The sequence below is a fragment of the Cyanistes caeruleus genome, chromosome 6 (assembly GCF_971803275.1).
Source record: "Cyanistes caeruleus chromosome 6, bCyaCae1.hap1.1, whole genome shotgun sequence".
NCBI lineage: Eukaryota > Metazoa > Chordata > Aves > Passeriformes > Paridae > Cyanistes > Cyanistes caeruleus.
In genome coordinates this window covers 45,437,846-45,462,956 of record NC_141706.1, presented here as the reverse complement: position 1 = coordinate 45,462,956, position 25,111 = coordinate 45,437,846, and the positions used below count along the sequence as shown (strand labels likewise).

Sequence of the window (25,111 nt, the reverse complement as noted above, 5' to 3'; positions counted from 1 at the left end):
ATTCCATAGACCTAAACTAAAAATTTCACCCCTGATTTTTCAGGCAGTGTTTCTGCTGTATCATTTTTGAGATAACCTGAACAAAGCATTCCAACTGATTGTGTGTCACCAAGTTATTCAGTAGCCAATCCATACAAAACAAACATTTTTCTGGGGTTTAGGATCATCTCACCAAGGATGTATGCAAGCTTCAGCTATGGGGGACCTTATCTCTATGGCTTAAAATCCAAGTGGTCAGACACTGCTGCAGTTGGTAGATACAGATTTTAGCATGAGGCTGGAGACCTGCAATCCTGGCTACTGCAGCATGTGTGGCTCTAAATTTATTTAAACTGCATCCTAGCAGAAATGCTGAGATACACTTGTAAATCTGAGATTTTGTTTTATTGACTATAAAATGTAATCCTGTCAATCAGTGCTACACTGCATGTGATCCTGTTTTCAATATGTCAGTGTCTGTTTCATGTAACTACAGAAGCACATCCGTGCTGGAAGTTCTCTATCAAATTCCACAGGACATGGCAGAGTATGCAAAGAACTCTTTTGAGCTTACCTCTAATTTAATCGATAGAAATGATGACCAAAAAGTGATAACCTAGTTGAAATTCAGTGCCCACAAAATCATTACAATTTATAGGATACTGCAACTCATTCTCACTATAGAAATCTCCATAACCATTCCAAATCCAAATACTATTATCATGCAAAGGATTTTCAGGTGTCTGTCTAGGAAGTGAGACACTACTTTTCAATGTTTCCATACCAGCAGCATTTATGTACTTCCTCTAGGTCTCTGTGCACCTTACTTATGCTATTTCTGTTGCTTTTGAATGTTTTGATTTGGGAAAATGGTTTCTTCCCTGCACATGGCTCTGTATTTTTTTTGTTATAGGTAGTTTGGGGCTTTTTCTTTTAATGCTTTCCAGTGGATATGATCCCCTAATTCACATTAGAGCACCTATATAGAACCTTTCCACCTCAGTCTCCTCAGTTAAGATATTCTGGGCTATGCTCTTCACTCAGTCCATCTCTCAATTCTTCATTTCTAGTAGTTGCTGCAGGTTTTTTTGATCTCCACCATACTTGGTTGGTGCTGTGTTTTCTCAGTCTCACAGACTTTTCTGGCCATGTGCCCATAAGGCCATCTCCAGTGTTTCCACTTTATTCTGCAGACCTCTGGTCTGTGCTACAGGTGGTGGTGCGGTGCTGAGAGAAAAGTGACAGATACAGAGAGAAAAACAGCCAGCTGGAAAAAGCTCCAAGTTCTTTTATGCCAGATAGGCTGCGAAAGCAAGCACTGGCACATGAACAAGAAAATAATTTCCTACCGACAGATCTAATCAATGCCCTGAGGATCAGAGATTTTTATCTTCTTGTTCAATAAATACGATGTTAAAATAGTTAAATTTTCGTTTCCATTTTCAGTTTCTTTTTCTACCTGTAAATGGGTTTGCTTGGTACTTGGATTTAGAAAAGTAGGAATAGAGATAAAGTAAAAGAATCTGTGATAGCGCAAATGGGAGCCACAGCATAGGGCTTCTCTTTCATTGTGTTCTGAGAAGAGTTTGGCTCTGTTTTCTCTAAAACCTCCTCCCAGTGGCCAAACCCAGCAGATTCCCTCGCAGCTCTTTTTTCGAGCTGAACAAGCGCTTCAGCCTCTCCTTGTCCATGCCGTGCTGAAGGCCCCCGCCGCGTTGGCTCCGGTGCTCAGCTGTCCCTGGCGAAGGGGGCGGGCCGGGAACAGCGGCCGGATTCCTGCGGGAGGGAGCGGGCGGCAGGCGGGGACGGCCCGGGGCCCGACTCGGCACGCGCCTTCCCGCCCGCGGGGGGCGCTGCCGCCCCACACGGCCCCGGCGGGACGGGCGCTGCCTGCGGGGAGCTCGCGCCGTCCCGCCCGCGTCCGGCGACGGCGGCGTCCCCGCCGTGGGGAGCTGTGCCGCCGATGGCTGCGCGCCGGCAGCGGTGTCCGGGGCCCGGCGGGAGAGATCCCGTTCCCGCGGAGGCCGGGCGGCGCGCGCCCGCCACGCGCAACTCCCGCGACGGGCGGTGCGTCACGTGGGCGAGCCGTGACGCGGCGCGCGGGGCCGGCGGGATGCGGCGCCGCGAGCGGCCGGTGAGCGCGCGCAGCCGGCGGGGGCGGGGGGAGGGGCGCGGCAGCGTCCGCGCGCTGCCATGGACACCGCGCGCCCGCCGCCCCTCCCCCCCCCGCCGGTGCCAACGGCGCCGGGATCGGGAGCGCGCGCGGGGCGGCCGCCGTCCCGCCGCTCCCGGGCCGGGTGAGCCCCCTCAGCCGCGCTGGCTCCCGGCGCCCCGGGAGGGCGCTCCGCTGGGTGCAAGGCCGGGCAGGCGGCGGGAGACACGCGAAAGCTGCGCTGGCGGCGGCGTCTCCGTTACTCCCAGGGGCGGGCCGGAGGACGCCCCGTCCCGGTCGAGTGATAGCGCTGGCCGGCCGGTGAGGAGGGGACGGGCGTTTCTGCGGGCGTTCCTGCCGAGCGCCACCGGTGCCGGCTCCGGGAAGAGCTGCGGGGTCCCGGGCCGCGCTCCCCACCGGGGCGCAGGGAGGACCGCGGAGGCTTTTGCCGGGGGAGAGGAGAGGAAGGTAGGGAAGGGCTTTGGGCGTGCTCAGGACGACAGTTTGGGTCGCAGCTGTGGGAAATGGAGCGAGGCAGGACGCGCCCGGCAGGGACGGAGCCAACAGCCCCAGCGGCGGCGGGGCCCTGAGGCGCCGTCTCCAGGCGTTCCCTGGAGCGGCTGCGGGAGTCAGCGCCGGAGCGCTCCCAGCCTGGCGTGGAAGCAGAAGCCCTCAGCGCCCCAAGCCCGTCTGCAGCCAAGGTCTGTTTTCCAGGAATACCAGCTGTCCCAGGAAAAGGGGCCGGTACGGCCCTCGCAGGTGTGCGCGGTCGCGGCTCTCAAGGGGTGCCCACAGCACCGGGTAGCGGTTCCCTGGAAAAGCTGCCTTGGTCGGATTAAAGAGGAAGATTGAAAACCCGCTTGGCCAGAAATGGGAATAAATAAAAAATGTGTATTTGGAGCCTCAGTACGGGGGAAGAAAGATTAAAACTTCCGATTACGCATGTTTATGAGTTGGTTCTACTTTTCTCCCCTGGAGTTTAAAGCTCTAGAGCTAGAATTTTAGCAAAAGTATATATTTGCACAAAGAATACTGTGCCGTTATTTTTTATAGAAATACTGGGAAAGTCTGCCTTTGAATTCAGTTATTCCTTCTATTGTGTCTTCTAAACAGTGTACTTCTAAGAAGCTTTTTTGTCAAAACAATCCAAGAAAGCTATTTTTTACAATAGATAAAAATAAGTCCAGGAAAAAAATATAATAACTTTTTTTTTTTTTCTGGAAAATAAGAGGTTAAGAAGTATTTATGTAGTTATGAGAGTTAAGTGTTAAAGCTCTCATCTGGGAAATAGATTTTGTGACCATAGGAGCTGTTCATCTGGAAAATAGATTTTGTTACTTGTTTAGCACAGAAGACTTTCCATTCTGAATGATTTCTGGTGTCCTTCAGCATGGAAGAATATCCATTGAATTATGTAATTTTATTTGTTTCCTAAAATATTTTTTGTAAAATATTTGCCTGTATTTATATAATTGCTTATAATTATATATATATATTATATATAATTTGACAAATTAAATATAATTTGTCTCCAGATACTTCCCAATAATATGTTAAAAAACAGAAGTGAAATTCTAGTGTATCCCTGATACACTGCTTCTCCCTCCCCTCAGATCGTGTTCTGTTTTACAGGGAGATGCTTCTGTTGTGTGTTTTGTGTGTAATTTTGTCAGAAATAGTCAAATATTGAATATTTCTTGTGTTGAAAATTACCAGTGTTTCTGTGTATGGTGAGCTCTAAGTAAGGCTGTGTTTTGCTGTCTTAAGGTTAGTTATTATTATGGTATAGTTTTTACTTTTGTTGTTTAAGGAGACTTTGCTTGGGGTCATTGTTTGGTGGTGGTGTCTTGGGGCTTTTTTTCTTCCTATTCATGCTTTCAGTCTTGGAAGTCTCTGGGCAACATCCCAGTATTTTTGGATCATACAGTTTTCATAGCTCCCAAATTTTTATACTGGATGTGCTTCAGCTTTTTCATTTAGTACCTAAAATCTGCTGTGTACAGATAACATTTACATGTGTTTCTCTGTGTTGGGAAATGAGCATTCTGTCCTGTTTTGCTGGCTCAGCCCTCAGGGATGTTAAGGTCAACTGTAGCATTTTGTGTAAATGTTTTACTAACTTTGAACTTCTTGAAGTTCATCCTGTGTAGTTACATAAGCATGTTTCACTGCTTGTATTGAGTAATGATAAACTCAAATTTGAATAAAACAAGTCGATTGGTATTTGATGGGCCTTCATGACCTTATAATTTGCCTGATACAGAGTCCACTCCTATTAGCAGACAGCGAAGGTGAAGAAGTGCGGGCGCAGTGTCTCTTGCCGTGGTGCTCCAAAGGTGGTTTTAATTCGGAATCCCTGGAGTGGAATAGCTGTTCCTTCCATCCTGCTTCAGGTGTGTGGCTAACATGTTCATGATCAATGCTGATTGTTACTGCTCCTTTTGAAAGACAGTGGCTGAGCCTATTGATGGGGAACTGTAGGCTTTATCTTGCTGCTTTACTGCTTGATTGCATTAATGAGCTTGTGCTCACATTACAGTTACCCTGTTTTCTCCTTTCTGTTTGTGGTTAATTTTCTCCACCATATTGTATTCTGATATCTAGCTAGGACTTCAAAGTTATTTGAGAAGAACTGTTTTGAAAATATTTTTCCTTCTCAGTAACTTATCTCTTGTCTATTTCTATGCTGAATTTTTTCTTCCATGCTTTTGATTCTGTCTTTCTAAATTATTTTTCCATTTCTATTATGCTCTGCTGATTTCTCTCTCATCTCTTGATTTCTTACTCTCGTTTGGTTTCATTCTTCATGTTGACATTGTTTTGCTAGTGTGCTTGATTAAATGGACTTCACCAGTCATTGAAAGGGCTCAATATGCATTTTTCATTCTTAATGAGGGAGAAGAAAAATAAAATCCCAAGGTGATTGGTTGTGAGTTTGCTGTTTTGTTGGGGTTTTATTTGTCCTTAGAAGTATAAAAGGGGAAAGAAAAAAAGTCAGGGGAAATGTAGAAAACAGAAAGTGTGATATGGTGGTGGATATCTGACAAGGGATAGAGAAGAGAAGCTTTGTGAGGGAATTGCATGTGAGACTAAGGTTGTCATAGGTCTGGCAAGAAAAGTATGAGTTAATGATGGCAGTTGCTTAGATATTTTTGGATCATCAGAGATTCGGAGGCTTACATAACTGTCACATGTGCTGTTTGTAATAGGACTCTGGAGTTTGTTCTTAAGACAGGTGCTTGGGTTGTATTTATGATAGTTCATTTAACAAAATCTTTACATTGCACAAGAATAAGAACACCTCTTCGAACCTGCTGGAAGGTGGCTCTCACTAATGCATCTTATGTTCTGTTAAAACAGCGCAGCCGCTTGGATTTTCAAGTGGCCCTCCTTACTGTGGTGAAGCAAACCTGGGTAATGCCAGCCGCATCTTAGTACAAGTCCATAGCTAGAAAACTGCTTGGCACTTCTCATCAAGTCTCTTCAGGAGAGCACTTTGTTGCAGAACTACATATCTACTCCTTTCCACATGGAATGTGGATACTTTAGAAATTACTGCAGCTGGAGTTGACCTGTCACAGACACTAGCCAGGGCTGTTGTCTGTTAGTGGAACTGTGGTCAGCTCTTCTCAAAGGTGGTTCTAAGGCAGAGAGGGTCAGGAGCCTGTGCTTCTGCCAACATCTCTGCATTTGTTTGGAACAGGAGGATAAAAATAAAGGTCACAGCAGACAGGTGAGGTTACCCATCTGCAATGGGCTGTGCACTCTGTTTGCTGTAGATGTAGCAGAACGCTGGAGTGAGTTAGATGCCTGAGGAATGTGATGTTTTTTGCTGGGAATGGGTAAAAGTTAATCTCCCTTTGCTGTAACTGGGGACAAAGGTGAAGGATGGAAATAATAAAAGTCTTACAAGGGCTGAATCTGGGATAAAAGGTACTGGAGTATAAGTGAGCTCTTTGGGTGTGGGAGAAAGGTGTGTGGAAATAGAAGCTATAGTAGACTCATGTAGAAAGGAAAGGCGAGGGTTTAGGAATGAATACATGTAGGGTAAAGACAGCAAGTAAAGATTACAAGAGAATGAACACGGTGGGGCTGAGCAGTTTGATAAAAGACAGTCAAATGTAAGAACAAGCAGTGGGCAGGGGTCTTGGGCAGAGCTGATGAGCAGCCATATAAAGTAGAATATTCAGTGCTGTGGGTGGATGGATGTGTTACCAAGTGTCTGCAAAGTGATAAGGAGCTGTTTGCACCTTCTGTATGTTGAGTGCTCTGTGTGTAGGTTGGTGCAGGCGATACTGCATATGGGGGGACATCTGGCCACATGCTCTTTTCTGCTGTTAAAGATGCTTGTATAATCTCCTTTTTACCTGAGCACACCACGATTTCTGTGCCCATGTCTTTTATTAGCATATCTTAGGAAAAAAGTACATGCAAAGGGATAGGTGTTAGCGGAGATGCAGTTGTATCTTGATATCCAATACTGTGTGACACAGCTTTGGGGCTTTGGCTTGTGAAAGTGTTGTTAAAATCCGTGTAAGCAGTCTGAGTATTTGGGGCAACCACTTTAGGTTTGTGAGAGTGTGTGGGTTTTGCTATGATTTTTTTTTTGTTGTTGTTGTTGTTTGTAATTCTAAAAATAAAAACCAAACCAAAAAGACAGGAAAGAAAAATATGAAGAAACACTGAGAGGCAGAGCTCAGGTGCACTTCAGTTCAGCCCCTCTTGTGCAGCACAACCTTTCTCGGAGATGGGGATGCTGCTGGAAGGATATGCCTTCATTCTCTCTGTGTGCTCATCTCTCCCAGCAGCTGTTCTTAGCCTGAGATGAAATTCTCTTTGTTTGTGACTCTGAATAGCACTTGTGTTCTGTCACAGCATCTTAAGTGTGTAAATGTTAAAGTGGTTCTGCTCAGAGTTCCCTTCGGGCAATGCTTCTTTTCAAATAATATTTGGGCTTTTGGGAGGTTCTGGAGACTCTGAATGTTGAAAATCTGCAAGACAAATAAGAGAAGGAAATTTTCTAAAAGTCAAAACTAGAAATAGAGGAGAGCAAACTACTCCATCTCTTCTGCGCTTGGGAAATGGAAATACCTTTACTCTGAAAGAACAAATCAGTTAAATGTAGTTGTAGCACTATGTGCAATTAAACAACTATTTTTGGATGAGGTGTTGAAAAGCACCTGAAGAGAGAATGTATGTGTACAGAATGATTTATTTATTTTCTTTTTTTAACAGAGTTTTAAAGGAGACAGCTCTTGTTAATTTCCATTCCTTCTTTCTTATTTTTTTTTTTTAAACTCTTCAGGATCTTCTGCAGCTCTGTGATTGCTGATAGATGCTTGACAGCCTCAAGGGGTCCTGGCAAGATGGAATCTTCCAGATTTCCCATCCTTATGGCATTGGCATTTTCCTGTTTGCCCTTTGTTCTTTCACATTCAAACAGGGTAATGTGGTTTCAGGATTTATTTCCACCTAATGTGTGCCCTATAAATGCCAAAGCAAACACTTTTTATGGCATCATGTTTGATGCAGGAAGCACTGGAACCCGTATTCATATTTACACCTTTGTGCAGAAGAGCCCAGGTAAGACCCCCATGTATGTTGACTTAGGTTCCAACTTCTCAAAACAGTTTTGTTTTTTGCTGGCTCAGCATGTGGGGGCAGATGGAGATTTCTACAGTTTGTCCTTCAAATGTTCCTTCTGCAGGTGTTTATTGTCCATTTGTCGTGGTGTTTTGCTGTGTAAATACCATTTTTGTAGGTCATTTAAATCTGAGATATAATTCTTGGTATACTGGAGAATTCTAAATATTCAAACATTTTCACCTATGCAGCTGTTTAAAAGGAATATCTCATAGAGATGAAAAGATATTTATGCTGGTTTTGTCAGGTTGCTTGTTACCTCGAGTTTTGTCAAGAGATACTTGAATTCTGCATATGTTTGTCACATTTTGTATCAAATTAAAATCAGTTAATTAGAGAATTATTAAGGACTGAAGGTCTGAGCCATTTCCAGGAGAACTGTGCTGAGATGCACCACACTCCAGTGTATCTGCTACTCACATGGTGCAGAGGGGCCCAGTTTTGTCTGCGCTTGTGACAGGATTCAGGAGAATGAATTAGCTTGGGTACAGTGAGCAGCAGGTTTGCAAAGGTTGAAGTCTGGTTGTTGGGACATAGTAGTTATGTGTCTTTGCATGACTTCATCCATAGTTTGGAAGGACTGATACAAGGTCCAGTTCTGTTGGACTCAGCCTGGCTTGTAATACGCAATACTCAGGGATAGCTTCTACACTCAGACTGCTCTGGGAGCAGTGGTCAAACTTGTTTGGCTTCTCAGCCAAGTACTTGAGCACAGTCAGCTCTGCTTTATCTGAGCTGGATGAATCACCTAAAGATAATTGGGAGTTGACTGTGTGTGTCTTAATATGCGCTAGTATTTCACAATTAGCTTAAGGATGGAAAGGGTAATAAATTTTATTAAGAATAGGCAACAGTTATGCTGCATAGTTGTAACTTCCTGTACTTCACAAATGCTAGATGAACATACTTTTAATTATAACATTATTAATAAATTGTTTGTGAACTTGGCGGGTACAAGGGCAAGTTTCTGCTAAATATGTTCCTGAAGTGAAGGAGCAAGGCTTGTTTTAGGGGGAGAATCATCTTGTTTGCAAGGAGAATCACGGATAATCACTATACAGGAGTTAAGGGCAACCTACTGGAAATTAAAGATTGAAGTTGTTGACTGTGTCATGTAATGTTTTGTTTGTGCAGAAAACCTTCCAGAGGTGGAAGGTGAAATCTTTGAGTCTGTGAAGCCAGGTCTGTCTGCATATGCTGATCAGCCTGAAAAGGTAAGACTGTCCTTCATTCCCTGGGAAATGGTTGTGCTCCTATTATATAATTTAGATTCTACCAAGCAGTTAAAATATTACTGATTGCAATTGCAAAAATTCAAGAAGAAATGTGAAAGTTCTGCTGCTGTCTCTCTAAACCTGTTCTTCTACTTTTGTGAGTTAAGTTCTACACAGTGAAATAGGAATTGGTGTTTTACATATTTCATGAGTGGAACAGTGGCTTAATTAATTGCTTAAATGTTTATATAACTAGATTATATGCCTTTGAGAATTTCAAAGAAAAAGTGATTATTGTCTCTAGCAGCATCCATATTCATAAACATATTGAGTGTTTATTTCCCCTGTAGCTACCCAAACATGAGTAAATGCATACTGTCTCATTTATGAATAATTTTTTCAGTTCTGAAGTAAGCTGCCATTTTCCAGACCCCTATGCTGACAGCGAACGCTTTCACAAATTAAAGGAGGTGCCAGAGAAATGGTAGATTAGATACACTATCTTGTGTGCTTCAGCAGCCTTGAAGTTGGGGGCTGGCATTATGGGGGTTTCAGGTTTCTCATTTTGCTCAGCTGGATTCCATGCTACAGGAATTTGAGGGTGACACTTTATGGAAGAGTGAATGGATTTGGGATTTTTTTTTAAATTTTTATAAGATCACCTATGATTGCAGTAAATCTTGTTTGTTGGGTAGGAGAGGAGAACTCACCCAAAGAGAAATGTCTGGGCATTTCACAAGAGAATGTTTATTACTAATGCCAAATTCTAATTGTCAGAGCAGTGGAAATAATTGAGAGCCAGTGGTGATGTCTGTACCTTGTGTGGTAACCATTGCACAGCTGGCATTTTAATTCCAATATTTCCTATGGATACACTTGGATTTCTTATGTTGAATTTAGTGAAATCTAAAGATACTTCCCCTTGCTTTGGTAGCCTCAGTCAGTAATTGCACCATTTTAGTTTCATCATGCAAGACATTTAGGTTTGTCAGGTAATCAGTTCCCTCACCTCCCTCCATCCTTTCCAAAAAAAACACCTTTCTTTCCAATGCAGTCATTCTGTCTAATGTTCAAGTGAGATGTCTGGCATGGTTTTTGTACTTACCTTGGGTATCTTCTGCTGTTAAATACTTTTCTCACAAGTTTTGAGGGGAAACTGAGAGGCCTATTCACTGACAGCCTGTAGGAGGAAACCAGACAAAAAACATATTTTTCCTTTTAGGGTGCTGAAAGTGTCAAAACATTGCTGGACATGGCCATAGATGCTGTGCCACCTCATCTCTGGAAAAAGACCCCAGTAGTGTTAAAAGCCACGGCTGGACTTCGCTTGCTGTCAGAGGAGAAAGCTCAGGCTCTGCTTTCAGAGGTAATACTAAGTTGTTTTGGATGCACTAGTATTCTTCTCCCTGGTTTCTTTGGGTTTTTTTATTTTATTTTAATTCAGTTCTCTATTCTGTTAAGCATAAGAGAATTTAATCTCTGAAAAGAGGCTGTAACCCTATGATAGTATGAAACTCACAGAATATCTTGTTTGGTCCTGGAATCCTCTGTCTTGCTGTGGTGGAAGGCATGGAGAGAGACCTACAATACTTGTTTTCTTTCTTTCCTAGCCCCTACTCCACACACTTGCCTTATTTTCTGCTTCTGTGTAAAACAAATCTTTGTCACCCTCAGAGCTGAACAAGACTCTGAAGACCAAGAAATCTAATCGCTATTTTTTTCCTCAGGTGAAAGAAGTCTTTGAGGAATCACCATTCCTTGTTCCAGAGGACAGTGTTGGCATCATGGACGGATCTCATGAAGGTATGTTTTAGGAGGTGTAAAAAGTAAGAGAAGTGAGGAAAAAGAGAGATCTTAGGAACACGAGAGGGAAAGAGAAATGGTCACTAAACTAAGGAGAAAAAAATAAAAGGTCTCTGGCCCTCTTTAAAACAATGCAATCCTGCCTTTCCAAGGTGGTGTTCATTACTTGGTCACCTGTTAGGCTACAAATGCAGATACACAGAGATTTCACAGGCTTCAGAACAAAACCTTGTCTTAACAGTAAGTATTGTCTGATGCAGGCTGACCAGCTGAGGCCTGCTCTTGGGAGGTGGTGCAAAAGAAATGGTGTTCACCTCTGAGAGGCTACATGACAATATATAGCAAGCTGGGAAGCTTATGGAATGTGCCTTGTAAATTCTGGAATATTAGCATTAAAAATAACCTATTATAATTAGGTCATCAATTCTCAATCTAAAGTTCAGAGGCTTGTGAATATTAGAGGAGAATGAAGGATATTTGGCAAGTATTAAAAATAGATAACTAAATAATAAGTTTAAAAAAATTCTGTTGGGAAGAATACAGCTAGTAAAGTAGCAAGGAAGTACTGCAAAATACAAGAGAAGGTGAAATATGTTGTAGGTTTGGAGTGAGCAATGGTTTTGCAGTGCAGAAAAGAACACTGTATCATTCTGGCTGCATATCCAAACAAAGTACCTTGGAGAACAGGCAAGTAATAATCATCTGCATGGATGCCAGACGTGAAGAACCATCTTGTCATGTTCTGTTCAGTTCAGAACACTTCTTTATGGCAGATGAATTCCCACTTTGGAAGGTGTTGAAGGAAAGCAAGAAGAACTATCATAATGCATAAACAACTAATAAATGGAAGAAAATTAAACAAAATCTGTCCACATGGGCTGAGAAAAGAGGAGAAGTATCATAAAATCTTCAAATATTTGATAAGTATGGTGCAGTGTGTAGTTTGTCACTATTGATTAATGGGTGAATTGTACAGTAGGGAGAACAGTTGTATTGACAGGGGCAGGACCAGTGAGGCATAATGGTGCACAGGGTAGCCTGCCAAGTTTATTTAAAAACCCTGCCTCTTCTACTGTCACGTTTGCCTGTGTTTGGGTGAGAATCATGTCAGTGTCAAGCAAGACACTGGAGTCAAAGGAGCTGCTTGTGTTTTACTGGTTGCTGCTTCGTCTGTAGTGTAATCTTGAGAAACCTCAGGTGTGAATGCAGTTTTCAGATTAGAAATGGAAATGCTGGACTGCAAAAACAGGCCTAAGGAAACTTGTGCATCATGTCAGCTCATTACTTCTTTGTATGTTGTTTGGATAATAGATATGATTTGTGTATGCTGCAGTTGCATGGATATTACAAAGTCCTACCTATTTCAGCTCAGGAGATTTGTGTGAATCAATAATGCATCATATCATTTAATTATGATTTTTAATTAATCTCTGAAGTCTTGGGTGGTTGGGTTAAGTTAGTAATGACTTCCCTGTAAATAAATAACATGTGGAGGGCTGGTAACAGTGGGCTGGAGATTGTGGAAGTATTCAGTGGTGACTTTTTTTTTTTTTTTTTTTTATTTTTTATTTTTATTTTTATTCCTTGCAGGAATTTTAGCCTGGATCACTGTGAACTTTTTGACAGGTAATTAATTCTGTATAACTATTCTCTAAACTTGAACTTGAGTCCCTTCTGTGGGGGTAATTACCCTAAGTTCTCTGCCTTGGCCATGCTTTTTCTCCCTGCTCTGTCACCAGTGCTAAAGCAGTGGATTGTCTTGGGCAGGCTGTGTTCCAGAGTCTGTGGTAAGGAGGAGACATCTTAACTTGGAAGGTGTCAGAGTTTTCTCAGATCTTGGAGGCACTGGCAAGCTGGTTTTCCTAGCATGCTTTGAGGAGTAGTACTGCTAATGTGTGGGAAACAAGGCCTTGCAGCATTCTTCAAGCCACTGTGAGCTGTGCAAATACAGTGGTGTTGCAGGGCATGGTGCTTTAGCACTAACTGGCTCTAAGAGCTTCTAGGAGTGCAGTCTAAGGAAGAGAAAACCAGTAATCTAGTAGATAGCTGAGCAAGCAAAAAAGCTGCTCTGGGTGAAGAAAAATTATAATAGCTGTTTCGGCTCTTACTGCCCTTCCTTTCCCTACTGCTTTTGGCCAGCTATATGGTGGTTACAAAATTTGTGTACTCTCCCTGACAGTCTTCTGCAGGAGTTAGTTTGTCTCTTACTTTAAGCTTTTGCTTGATACCTAGAAATTTATCTGCTTTTGTCTATTTGGAGGAGAGAGTAGAATCAAGGAGGAAAGTCTATCATCTTTCCATAATGCCTTCTGTTTGCCTGCCTGTGCTCTCTGAGGTTTTTTCTTTGACGGGCAGCTCAGCCCTCCTTGCATTTCTGTGATATTGCGATCATCTGGTGGCTGCCTGAACATCCACACAGTGTCTGCATTTTAGCATTTGTGCACTTGGGGCTGTTCTGAGCATGGTGTTGTTTGCAGGGCAACTGTCTGGCCAGAACCAGCAAACTGTTGGGATTCTGGACTTGGGAGGAGCCTCAACCCAAATCACATTCCTGCCACGGTTTGAGGTGAGGAGTGTTAAAAGTGCGTGGGTTGGGACTGCAAGGCTGGTGGAGAGACCTGAGCACTGCTGCACTCTCTGATATCACTTTGTCAGCAGTGGCACAAGCAGAACATCTGTGGTTTACAGAACATGTGTATTTCTGTTCCCTTTGAGATCAGCCGTTGGCTGATAGGCGCTTGCAAACAAAGGAGCTTGAATAATGAGGAAATAAAAAGAAAGCAAATGAGTGAAACAAAAAAGAAACAGCTTTTGTTTTCTAGACTCAGGCTGGGAAAGCCTCATTAATGTTGATATTGCTGTGTATTCAACAAATGTAGAACATTTCTAGGTAGTATTCTTGACTATTAGAAGAAATGTTGGGGCTGGTCCATTTTTTTTTTTTTTTCCCCGCATTCCAGTCTGGTAAGAGGTCTTCACTAAGTTTTGGAGAAGGAGTGTTGTATAGGGTAGATGTCTTTAATAGTACCACAGTCAATTCTCTATTTTCTTATTAATTTCTTCTCAGACCTTTTGAGCATTCTGCTCTCTGTCCTTGAGACACATCTGCTGGATTTCTTAGTAGTTCTCTAGCTCTTTAGAAACAGTTTGAGCTGGGACCCAAGTCTGCAGTTTTCATGGGAAAATTTCATGAATAATGGAAAGGCACTATCACATTCTGTACCTTCATATTGTGATGTTGTTTGTGTCACCCTTTCTGAAGGAGTAATTTCTTTAACATTTTTGTTTATAGAACTTGAGATTCTCAAGGGATGTTTGGTGACCACAAAACACATGGCTTTCACATCAGGATATTTTAATTCTGCAACCGTGTGTTATGTAGAACCATGACATGCAACCTTATCCTGAGTTCAGCAAAGCCTCATGTATTCTTTGGGCTTGTCCTCTGTTTTGTGTTGATAACACCTGCTAAAGTGGGCACTGGACCAACAGGAAAGGGTGTTGCATGTCAGGGTTTTGGAGAATAAATAGAACTGTGAAATCGGCTGAACTGTAGCTCAGGATTCAAATGTCCCCTTCAAACCTTGCATGAAAAGGCCTGGAGTGTTTGCTGCTGACCAGTACTAATGGTATGAATTTGTAGGGCAGTGTGGAGTCAAGGTTCATGTTGCCTGCTTGTACACTATGTCTGCTTCCCACCTGTGTTGTCAAGTTCAAACAAATAAGCCCAGTATGTTTTTGGGAGCCTTTCTCATCTGACAGAATCAGTGAGGATACCTCCCTTGGAATTGCAGTGGGGATTTTCTCCCTCCTGCAATCCAAGGCAGTTACATGTTTGCACTTACATTAGTTTTGAACAAAATACTGTAATAGTAAGAGATTCGTTAATTAAATATGAATTACAAGCAAGTAGAGAACATATAATGATAAGTGCTTGGCATTATTCCCAAAATTAAAAGCAACTGAAAACCAATCATAGTAATTATAAAATTGTCTGTCTGGTATCTGCCTTATTTTTGTGAAAGTAGGGTATGAAAAAAGGTGATTGTTTTCTCCAGACTAATTTTTTTTGAGGATCTATCCTTTAAGTTTTTTTCAAGTGATGTAAGGTTTAGAAACAGAACTCAAAATATGGCAGGCTGTGGGTGTGACTGCCATTTCAATGATAATCAAATTGAGACCTAAAACAAGTTTCAATTTGTATTTGCTCAGGAGAAGATTAAGCTGAATACTGTCAAATTCCTTTGAGCAGGCTTCTGTCTAGGTCTCTAGAAAAAATAACCCAGATCTGGATCTTCTTGCTTGAATGGTAACTGCAGGACTATGCAGCTTCCGTTCTCTGGGAGATTCTGCTGCTTGGCACAGAATAACAGTGTCTGATAGAATGCAGGGAGCCAAGAAGGAGTGGGAGAACGAGGCCATGAGGAGAGGACAAACAGAAACTGAGACTGAGAATTTAGGGAGTGGACACAAGGAGACAGTAAATGATTGCTAAAGTGGTTCAGCCTTACAAGACTGTAAGTTAGTCTGTCAGGAAGCTAGGCAAGCTACCAGTGGGATGCAGGTGTGCACAGCAAAGGGAAGACTGTGAGAGGAAAAAACTGGGGGTGGTGAGACAAGAGACTAATTCAGATGAAGCAGCACTAAGACGTGGAATGGGTGGTCACAGTGTTTCCTTGAGTACCAGCATGACATTTGACATGGTGAAAATGGGGCCTAGACTTTGTATTTTTAATTCTCCTGAGTTTAAGGTGCCTAGTGTGACTTGCAAAAGGTCACAGCACTTCTAGTGCAGCTGATTTTGATGGGGATTCTGTACATGTAGAGTAGCATGTAAGTACTCTAGAAAAATTCAGGTTACCTGAATTAGAACGTGTTTTCATCCTGATCTCTTCTGCTTCCCTGTTATACATCGAAGTAACACAAAGATGCATATAAATAAGACTGGTTTTGAAAGATGCAGATATTACAGCAGTGGCACCATTGGAAAACTGTACTTTGTTTTCAGAGCAGATCAGATGAGTGTGCAGTAAGCTCTGTAGGTATATCTGTGATATTACATTAAAGTTGGTTATTCTTTATTGCATAAAATAAACTAAAACATTTTTTTCTTTTACTTAACTTTTAGGAAACTCTGAAGGAAGCCCCTGGGGATTTTCTTACCTCATTTGAAATGTTTAATAGCACCTACAAGCTCTATACTCACAGGTGAGGAGTAAAAGACTGCTATTTCCACTGGGGAAATCAGTCTTTTTGCAGCCCCTGAGCTAACAGCCACATCATCCTAGTACCAGCAGCAAAGACCATGACTTTTTTACTACTTATCTGCATGGAACAGTAAAAGTGGAACATGGCATTAATTGGCTGGAAACATTCCAAGATCATGGTTAATGTCACTGCAGGGGAATATTAGGCAGTCTGTCAAATAAAGAGAAAGAATTATGAGCCCATATTTAAGGAGAAGAATTCTTATTACTGAATTCAAGCCAAATATTCTGAAATAAGCAGAAAGGTAGATATTGTGCCAGTAGTCAGAGCTAAACATGGTCAGAGGTTTGGAAAGAGGACTTTCCTGAGAGTGAACATAACCATCTCAATCAGTTATAGAATCTGCTTATTTGACAGCAGAGCTGGTCTAATAGTGATGAAATTCTCATAAGCATTGTTCATATTCTAGCTTATAATGAATGTGGCAGTTACCTATTCTGTTCAAACAGGTGATTTTCACACAAAGCCACAGTTCCCATTTTGAGGTTCTGCACTCTGCCCTAAGAGCACATAGTTCTGTGTGTGTTACATAAGAGTGTCTGCCCTATTCCCCATGCACTCAGCACATAGCCTTCTTTCTCCCTCATTTTTAAGATGCTGTGGTTTTGCTTTTCATGATCATCTTGTATAAATGCCACATCAGCTCTAACCACTTCCTGCAGTTTTAGATTTACCCATTTTACAACCCTTTGTATTTCTTGGGTTTGTTTCACTCTTTTGGCCCTCAGGGTCTTTTCTGGCAAAGGGAACTCTGTTTCAGAGATGAGGGCCTTGTGGGAATCAGAGGAAGGAAATTTGGTTTGGGTGTTCCAGGACTTAGGAAGAGGGATATGGGTAAAGCATACCACATGTGCAGGAATCAAGACTATAACATCTGTCTTTGTTGTTCACAGCTATTTGGGGTTTGGACTAAAAGCTGCAAGACTGGCAACGCTTGGAGCTTTGAATATCGAAGGTATGTTCATATAGTAAAACATTCAAGATTTATCAAGAGATGCTTAGACAGCCTTGTGTCAGCAGCCCATTTCCTGTGTGTCCTCACTTCTGTGTCTTGTGCTTTTCTATGTTTCTGATGGTGTATATTTGTCTGAAAACAGCTACCACTTGTTAAGGAGTTGTGTTGTGAGACAGCTTTTCCCTGTTTTTGAGATCAGCCAGCAGTGACACTCAAGTGCAAATTCCAGAAGAGCACACATGGGAGCATATGAACACCATGGCCAGCTGCAAACAAACAGCTTTACCAACATCCACAGAAGCATAAGCAGCATGAATGGATCCTTTTCCTGAGGGTTGCTGCTTGGGCCAAACCCACTTTCTAGGCCTCTCTGGTGTCTGCCTGGCCTGTGGTGTTCCCCAGACCTGCTGAATGCACTGTCTAGTCTAGATGGAAGGCCCACACGCACATCACACGCTCTGACTCACTAACATGAGCGCATACTCGCATTTCTGAGTCTTTCCAGTCTCTCACTCAGAGCTTGGGCCTTTTGTCTAGTCTCTGGCCAGAAGCTGGGGTGTTTCCACCTTCTGGATTCTTAATTGACAGCTAGATGGACTTGTGATGATTACTGAAATACACTCAAATCAAAAATAGTTGTGAGTCAGGATTAAGAAGAAGGTAGGACAGACTGCAATGATTGGTCACAAGGCTCGGACAGAAGAGCACGTGGACCAGCTGCCTCCATACTTGTGATTGTCTTCTTTTATAGTACCCTCTGGTTTGCAATACTTGCACTTCCCTGATCCCTTAATTCCCCCTTTTCCCAGCCTTTGAGCCTTTCCCTGAGCATCCACTAGTAAATTTGACTGTCCCACAGTCTGCCTCAAGCATTCTGTTAGAAGTTTGCTTTTTCTGTGAGACCTGTGTGTGCAGCAATAATCATGTTTTCTTATCAGTTACCAGTATTTCTGGTTGAACCCCTTAAAGGTGCATTCAGTGGATCCTGTAGTGGCCACTGATCTCTGTCTTTGGAGGTTTTGTTTTCATTGCTTTGTTTGTCTTGGTTATCTGCTGTCGTTGGGGTTTGTGTATCTGTGTTTATCACTTCTCATTTCTTGTCTTTTGTGGTGAATAGCCGTTAGCCAGACATCCTTGTACCATTTGTCTCATTAAGAAATTACAAGCTCAGCTGCTCTGCTGTTGGCAGGACACAATGGACATAACTTTTCCACATTTGAGACTGGTCCTTAATTTGTAATCAGTTAGTGCCACATCCATCAATTCAGATTTTTTACTTTTGCTTAAAGACTTTCATGAAGATCTTTCAACCTTTTCTGGTTCTGCATATTGACCTATTTCTGTGTTAAATTCTGTGCTTTCTGACTCTCCTCTCTGCTCTTATTCCAGTTGTAGATGGACAAATGTTCCGCAGTTCTTGTTTGCCAAAGCAGTTGGAGGCAGAGTGGCACTTTGGGGGAGTGAAATATCGGTATGGTGGCAACAAAGAAGGTAAATTAAGGAGACTTGTTTCTTTTACAAGAAGTCTTATCTCCAGAATCTGAGTCTTTCCTTGTTAAGTATTTCCTCAGTTAACTGATGATGATTGGGATATGAAGGATAGCTGTGCAGTTGTAGAGGTTGACTGCTGAGAAATCCAGATTAAAATCTGAAGCTGTAAGAGTGGCTGACCTGTACCTCTGTCCTCTGAATGTGAGCTCTTACTACAAATCGTACCTTTACAGGAAATGCTGAGAATTATTTGTGCAAATAAGAGAGGCTTTTCTGAGGCTTTGGGCAAAGTGCAAAAATTTTGTGTTAGGGCAACATTTTGGCCTGTCAGTTAATCTCACTTGTGGAACTGTTTAAGTCTCTAGTAAGTCTAATGCTGCATAGAGAGAGTGAGTCTGCTGCCATCACAGACTTGAACAGGTCGGGGAACGTGAGAGCTGAATTTCAGATTTGGTGTGTGTGGAATGGGTTGGTAAAATTACACTGTGATGGGGAGAGAAAGCAAGGTTTTATCTACCAGGTGGCAGCAAATGTAGAAGGTTCTGCTGACTACACAACATGTCAATAGGAGGTTTGCCTGGCATGGAAGTAGTTTGCATGGCACTTTTTTGAGACACAGCAGTGATTTGCTCTAACCAGTTCTACTTGATGAGGGTGTTTTAGAGTCCTTGCCTACATGCAGGTGTCATGTTTGATTACAGAAGGGATATCTAAGATCTTGTTCTGATGCTTTAATATCTGTTTCTTCAATTTTTCATCTTGTTGCCACTATCTCCTCCATCTCTTGCATATGCTCTTTGGCTCACCCCATCTGTATTTTTCCTGACAGGAGAAACAGGATTCAAGCCTTGCTACTTGGAAGTACTTGAGGTTGTCAAAGGGAAACTTCACCAACCAGATGAGATTCGTGGAAGTTCCTTCTATGCTTTCTCCTATTACTATGATCGAGCAGCTGACACCAACCTAATAGGTAAATTTGGGATAATCTACACACGAGCATTTCAACCAGAAGGTAGACAGAGGAACCCTGGCGGCTGGAGCCATGGGGAGTAGAGGAAAGGAATGTTATTGAGAAAGAGGAGATAAATGTCATTCCCTTGAGGTATTTTGTGTATCTGTCACTGCAGTTTGGTGTTCAGCACATGAAATGTGCTCAGGGCTCCAGTTACACCTGTTAATTCTGTGTTCTGTTCACTCCTAGTGCAGCATCGCCGAGTTGCACTCTAGGGTCAGTTTAGATAAAGAATTCAAATGCTGACAGGTCTATGATGACATTTTCTCACATCTTTTTCAGATTATGAACGCGGAGGTGTTTTGGAAGTGAGAGATTTTGAAAGAAAAGCCAAAGAAGGTAATTGTCATGAGCTGGGAAACTGGTTTGGACAAGAAATAACAAAAATATGAATGTGTAGGCAGTACATAATGTGACTTGGATGAAAAGCAAATTTATTTAACCTTTATTTCACTTACACCTGTCAAGTTACTTTTATTAGTCAAAAACTCTTAACTAATGCAGAAGACAATACTGATACAGCAGAGAGGGGCTGGTGGCTTTATAGCTGTAGGAGAAGGAGATAGTTCATGCCACTACAAAAGAAATTGAAGAAATTGAAATTGCTGTATCAAGAGCTCCTTCTGTCAAACTGCAACTCTCTGAGTTTAAGAGAACACTAAATTCTGTAAGTTTGTCACCTTAAATCCTATTTAATCTCTAACAAAATGGAGAGAGAGAACAAAAGGTTTTTATGTCTGACAGCCTCTTCCGCATTCCTTTACCTCCCCATCTGTTTTCCGGAATGCTTGTTCTAGTTTTGTACCTCCTGTGGATAAAGAGCTCCCACCTTCCCTGGCTGCTGATGGCTAAAAACAATTTACCTCTGTACTGGGATCATTCTCATGAGAATGAATAGACCATGTTTTTTCAGCAGCAGATGCTTAATTATGTAGTTCAGGACTTTTTTTCTAAAATAAGGCCTAAATTCTAATGATTTTTCAGTTAAACTTAATCACCCTGGAAACTTGGATGATTTTGAATAGGGGGATTAGGCTGTAAAGTTTGAGTGTGGGTTGGTTGTTATTTTTTCCCTGGATAGTGAGAGAGCTTATTTCCAAAGACGTGGCTAAGATGTTACCTAACATTATCAAACCACTTACTTAGCTTTAGAGCATCAGGAGATCAATTCTTTGATCCTGAACTAATTCTTCTCTATCTCATTTCAATAGTAGAAGGATGCTGCTCATCTTTTCTTAGAATGAAGTGAACTCTGCTCTTTCTGCCAGTAGAACAGGGCAGTAACACTGGGTCTAGAAAATGATGCTGAGTGTAAATACATTTCCCAGTCACTGTCACCCTGACTATGGAATCTTGACTTAGCTGCAGCAAAGGAGTGGTTGTTTTGGTAATAGCCTCTTCCATTTCCTTGGACAAGTTGGAAAAATAAAATAAACTGCCAGCCTAGAAGGTGGAATCCATTACTGGAGCCATTTGTGGAGAAGAGATGATGAAAACAAGCGATGCTCTGTTCTTGAAAAAATAAGTAATCTAACACCCAGCTAGTTATCAGCTGAGCAGAGGTTCTTCAAAAGAGCTGTGTGGAGTATGTTGCTGTAATAAAAGATGTACTTATGATGGAGTTAAGAGAAACTAGATGTACTATATGGTTTATTCTCCAACATTGTAAAACAGCTCTGTAGCTGTGTCATGTAGCCATGTGTCATATATACCCACTAATAGAAGAGGGTCACTTGTTTTAGTAAGCTTTGGCTTGAGTTCAGTTCAAACGTACAATGTAGATTAAAGCTCTTATTTTGCTGAGATCTCTTTTGTTTTCTTTTTTCTTTTTCTAGTCTGTGATAACATGGAGAGGTACAACTCAGCCAGTCCTTTTCTTTGCATGGATCTCACTTACATCACTGCTTTATTAAAGGAAGGTTTTGGATTTAGGGACAACACAGTTTTACAGGTGAGAAAAAACAGTTAAATCCCTATCAACATGCATTAGTTCATTTTTCTGACTACCTACTGAATCTTCCCAGATTTGTAGCATGTAGTTGCTGTCATTTGTGCAATTTATGAATCTAGAGAACTCTCAGCAACAACTTGTTTTTCTTCCTTTGTAGTTGACAAAGAAAGTAAACAACATAGAGACAAGCTGGACTTTGGGTGCTACCTTTTACCTGCTGCAGTCTCTGGGGATTACTTGCTGACCTGTGATACTGCTGTGGACTTCAGCATTTCTGAAAGGCTGAGAAAGTAAACTGCAATCTCCAGATAAGTTTTTCAGCTGGGACTGGTCACAGAGCAGAACATGGACCAAAGATACACAGACAGATCTTTACCCTGGATTGGCACTGTGCCTAATGAAAGTATTATTTAGAACTGTGATTACCATAAATGATCCTGAATCTGCCTTATGAAAGTCAAAAGGCCTAAACTCCAGCAGAGAATACATAAGGGGCTCAAAAACAGCTTTCACCAGCAAGTTTGTTAAAAGCACAGAGGTCCTGGATGTGGTGGCAGACTATAGACACATGACTTCCCCTACCCCCTTCTATTTTAAACATACATAACTTAAGTTCACTTGTGAGATATTAAATACAGAAATTAGAAGTAGCATCAACAGTCATTCAGAAAAAAAGTGAACAGCTCTGGATGCTGCAAACCTCAGTGTTCCAAGACTCCAGCTGCTAGCTTAGAAAATACGTGGCTATATTCCAGTCTTTAAAGAAGGGCCTGCTATAAGTATACTTTGGGCATGGTTTTGGGAAAGGTGTTGGCTAAAACATAGTAATTTACTAAGAACTTTTTAGGCAGTACGCATTTCCTAAGCAGAGTGTGTGCCTGCGTTTCAGTTTTGCTGCCCTTTACAAGTCTGTGCAGCTACACCATACATCTGACTACCAGACTTGATAAATTTATTCATTTAGCATGTAGTCATAACACATAGTTGTGCTGGCACAACGAGGCAGCAGTGCCAGCTATTGAAACGCAACTGCCAGAAGAAGAGCTTGTCACATTCCACCCACAAGGAGACTGCAGTCAGATGAAATGGCTGATCTGACAGCTCACTTTGCTGTGAGAGCCAGCTCTGTTTCTCTGCTCTCAGTAAGGCACACCCACTTCTTCACTCTGCTGCTGGTGCTCCTCAGGTCTTATGAGAACTAATTCAGGACACCTAACTTGAGGTGGTGCTCACCCAAGAGTCAAGTCTGGTGCTATCTCAAGGACAGCAGGCATGGCACAGCCCAGGGAGACCTGCTGGGCCAGCAAGCAGTCTGAGCACCACAGTCCCTTTTGCTGGAGTGAGCTCTAAGGTGTGGTGTCCCATTTGAAACCCATCCATTGCCCTAAGTAAAAATAGCTTTAGAGACTTTTTCGTCTCCATTAAATAACTGTCAGCTTGCTACCGTCTTCTCTTCCCCAAGGAATGTGTAACATACAGGTGACTTTACCCCAGTACAACAACAGTATTACTCATGTGACTAAGGGAAACTTTTATCCACTGATGTCTTGTGACATCTCCCTGTTGGGCAGTTGCAGTTACCTGTTTGCTCTAAAACACCTTTCCCTCTTCTGTCAAACCAAAGCCTGCCCTCATGCTGCCCTCTCTGCAAACTGGATTTGAAAATAATTGGTAATTTCCAGCAAGGATAGGAAGTAGTGCACTCATGTCTTCAGTGGTCTTGCCAAACAGGTTGGAGACTTAAAAATTTGCCTTACTGTGAACATTTGTCCTTTTCCTTTAGTTAGCAGTGCAAGTTTGCCTGTGGCTGATTAAGCTACCGCTTCTTATATCTCAGGTTTTACAGCACGAGGGTGAAAGGCGTGCTTTTGATTGAAGAAGTTCAATCAGCAACAAGAAGCCAAGGGCTGGGGATGGAGCCAGCCGTATTTATCCCATAACTGACACCTTGCCATAAATTCAGACTGCTTTTTTTGAAATAGGAAATGCTCATCCTACATGTGTACTCCTTATTAGAATCTGAGATCCACATTGAGAAATTCCTCAGTATCACACCAAAGTTCTGTTCCTTCCTCTCCAGCAGTTTCTGTTTGAACATGAGGAAAGTAATTGTGGCCTCTTCTCAACCATAAACATTTCTTACTCCTTTTCCTGCTGTTGGCATAACTTGTTATATGGTCTGGTCTGAGAACAAGGTGACTGCAAATGCATTCATTTTGTCTTCAGTGAACACTTTTGTATTCTCAGAAAACACAAAGCAGGTTGCAGTGGTTACTGGCCAGGCTCCGTTATCCTGTGAACGAGCTAATTTAATAATCCAGAAGTTGTCACAGTCTGAGCCAGTGCTGTGACAAACTCTTCCTGGATCTTGGAGCTAAGAGCTGGCAGCAGTGGGTCTGTGTTTTGAACAGGAAGGGAAGGTGGGATGCTGTCCTTAAGGAAGAGGCAGCAGTGTTATCTGTCCCCTGAACACACACTAGCCCTGAGGAGGGCTCGAGGGCTGGGTTTTGTCTGAAGCAAGGAGGGGCTACAAAAAAGGTACCATGCAGAGGAAGTTGTTTTATTCTGCATTCTTTTCCTCAGACTCTGGTACTACAAATGCTAGGGTGGAGCATCTGCTTCCCAGTACCAAAGTTGCACTTAATGAATGCTCAGGGCCTTCATTTGTTAGTGGCACAATTCATTAACTGAAGCAGAACTTCTGTTCTCTCTGGCATGATCCTTCACTTACGGGAGAAACAAAAACTCTGTAAAAAGGTTTATTTTTGGAAGAAATTGAGAACTGAACCCCTGCTGTTTACATCTGAACCCAATGGGTGGGGGGATCTGAACAGCTCAGTCAAGTCCTCACACTTACTCTAGTGCAATGAGATTATTTATTAGCTAAACAAAAGAGTTAGCCTTTTAAGAGAAGAGCTCTACTTGCAGCCCTGATTTTTATCTCCTCCTTTGTATTGTCTTTTAGCCAGCCACTAAAAAGAACTGCCTAATATGAGAGACTGCAGAAGCACAAGTAATGGCTTTCAGTTCGAAACTTATGTTTCATTCTTTCTGATGTTAATTTCTGATACTGGTCAACCATATGTGTAAATCTTGCCCATGGGCAGTGCTTAGTTTAATTCAGTGAGTGGCAAATGTCTAATGCAAGAAGTTGGTGTTTGGAACCTAAGACAGAATATCTTTAATTGTCTATTTTAGTAATTAAAGCATTTTTAACGATATTCAAGATGTGGTATAGTTTTCTTTCCTAGATATTATTGTTGCCTTGTATCTTTTCCATGGAGCCCTTAAGACTAGCCAGTTCCACGAGAGAAACACCATTATTAAATAAAGCAGCAAGAGAAAGGCAGGAAAAAGGGTGAAAGAACAACAGTTTTAAAATGTATCTGCCACCCTGCATTGTCTCCCTCTGCTGCAAACTACCCCTCCTGTCTGAGCTGAGGTGCCAAGAACCCAGGAGTGACGGCATAGGTCTAGAAATCTTACCAGAAGAAACGGAAAGTGATTAAGCAGCAAAAGCTGTTAAAAATGAACCAGCAGTTGGAAAAATTCAGCATTGTGTTTGCCAAAAGACAGACAGCTGTTTGTACCTCAATCTTCAATTCCAGAGGCCCAAATTAAAAGCACATTGTACATTTGTACA

At 42.1% G+C, this 25,111-nt stretch overlaps 1 protein-coding gene across 37 annotated transcripts; it reads left to right on the top strand.

Annotated features, from left to right (window-relative positions):
- The first annotated feature begins 1,874 nt into the window (after nt 1-1,874).
- Nucleotides 1,875-24,689, top strand: ENTPD5 (ectonucleoside triphosphate diphosphohydrolase 5 (inactive)). Of its 37 annotated transcripts, none has more exons than XM_086895239.1 (16): nt 1,883-2,113; nt 4,414-4,524; nt 7,437-7,575; nt 7,664-7,714; nt 8,909-8,988; nt 10,211-10,354; nt 10,716-10,791; nt 12,382-12,417; nt 13,269-13,357; nt 15,920-15,999; nt 16,953-17,014; nt 18,404-18,505; nt 19,335-19,475; nt 19,800-19,856; nt 21,353-21,468; nt 21,626-24,689. In XM_086895239.1, the coding sequence occupies exons 3-16, from the start codon at nt 7,467-7,469 to the stop codon at nt 21,710-21,712; spliced, it is 1,230 nt and encodes a 409-aa protein (XP_086751365.1). In that variant the 5' UTR covers nt 1,883-2,113; nt 4,414-4,524; nt 7,437-7,466; the 3' UTR covers nt 21,713-24,689. The 37 variants fall into 37 exon arrangements, with proteins under 37 accessions (XP_086751348.1, XP_086751365.1, XP_086751379.1 ...); XM_086895236.1 differs by having other exon boundaries at nt 2,039-2,113; nt 4,395-4,524; XM_086895244.1 differs by having other exon boundaries at nt 2,056-2,113; nt 4,411-4,524.
- The last annotated feature ends 422 nt before the right edge of the window (nt 24,690-25,111 follow it).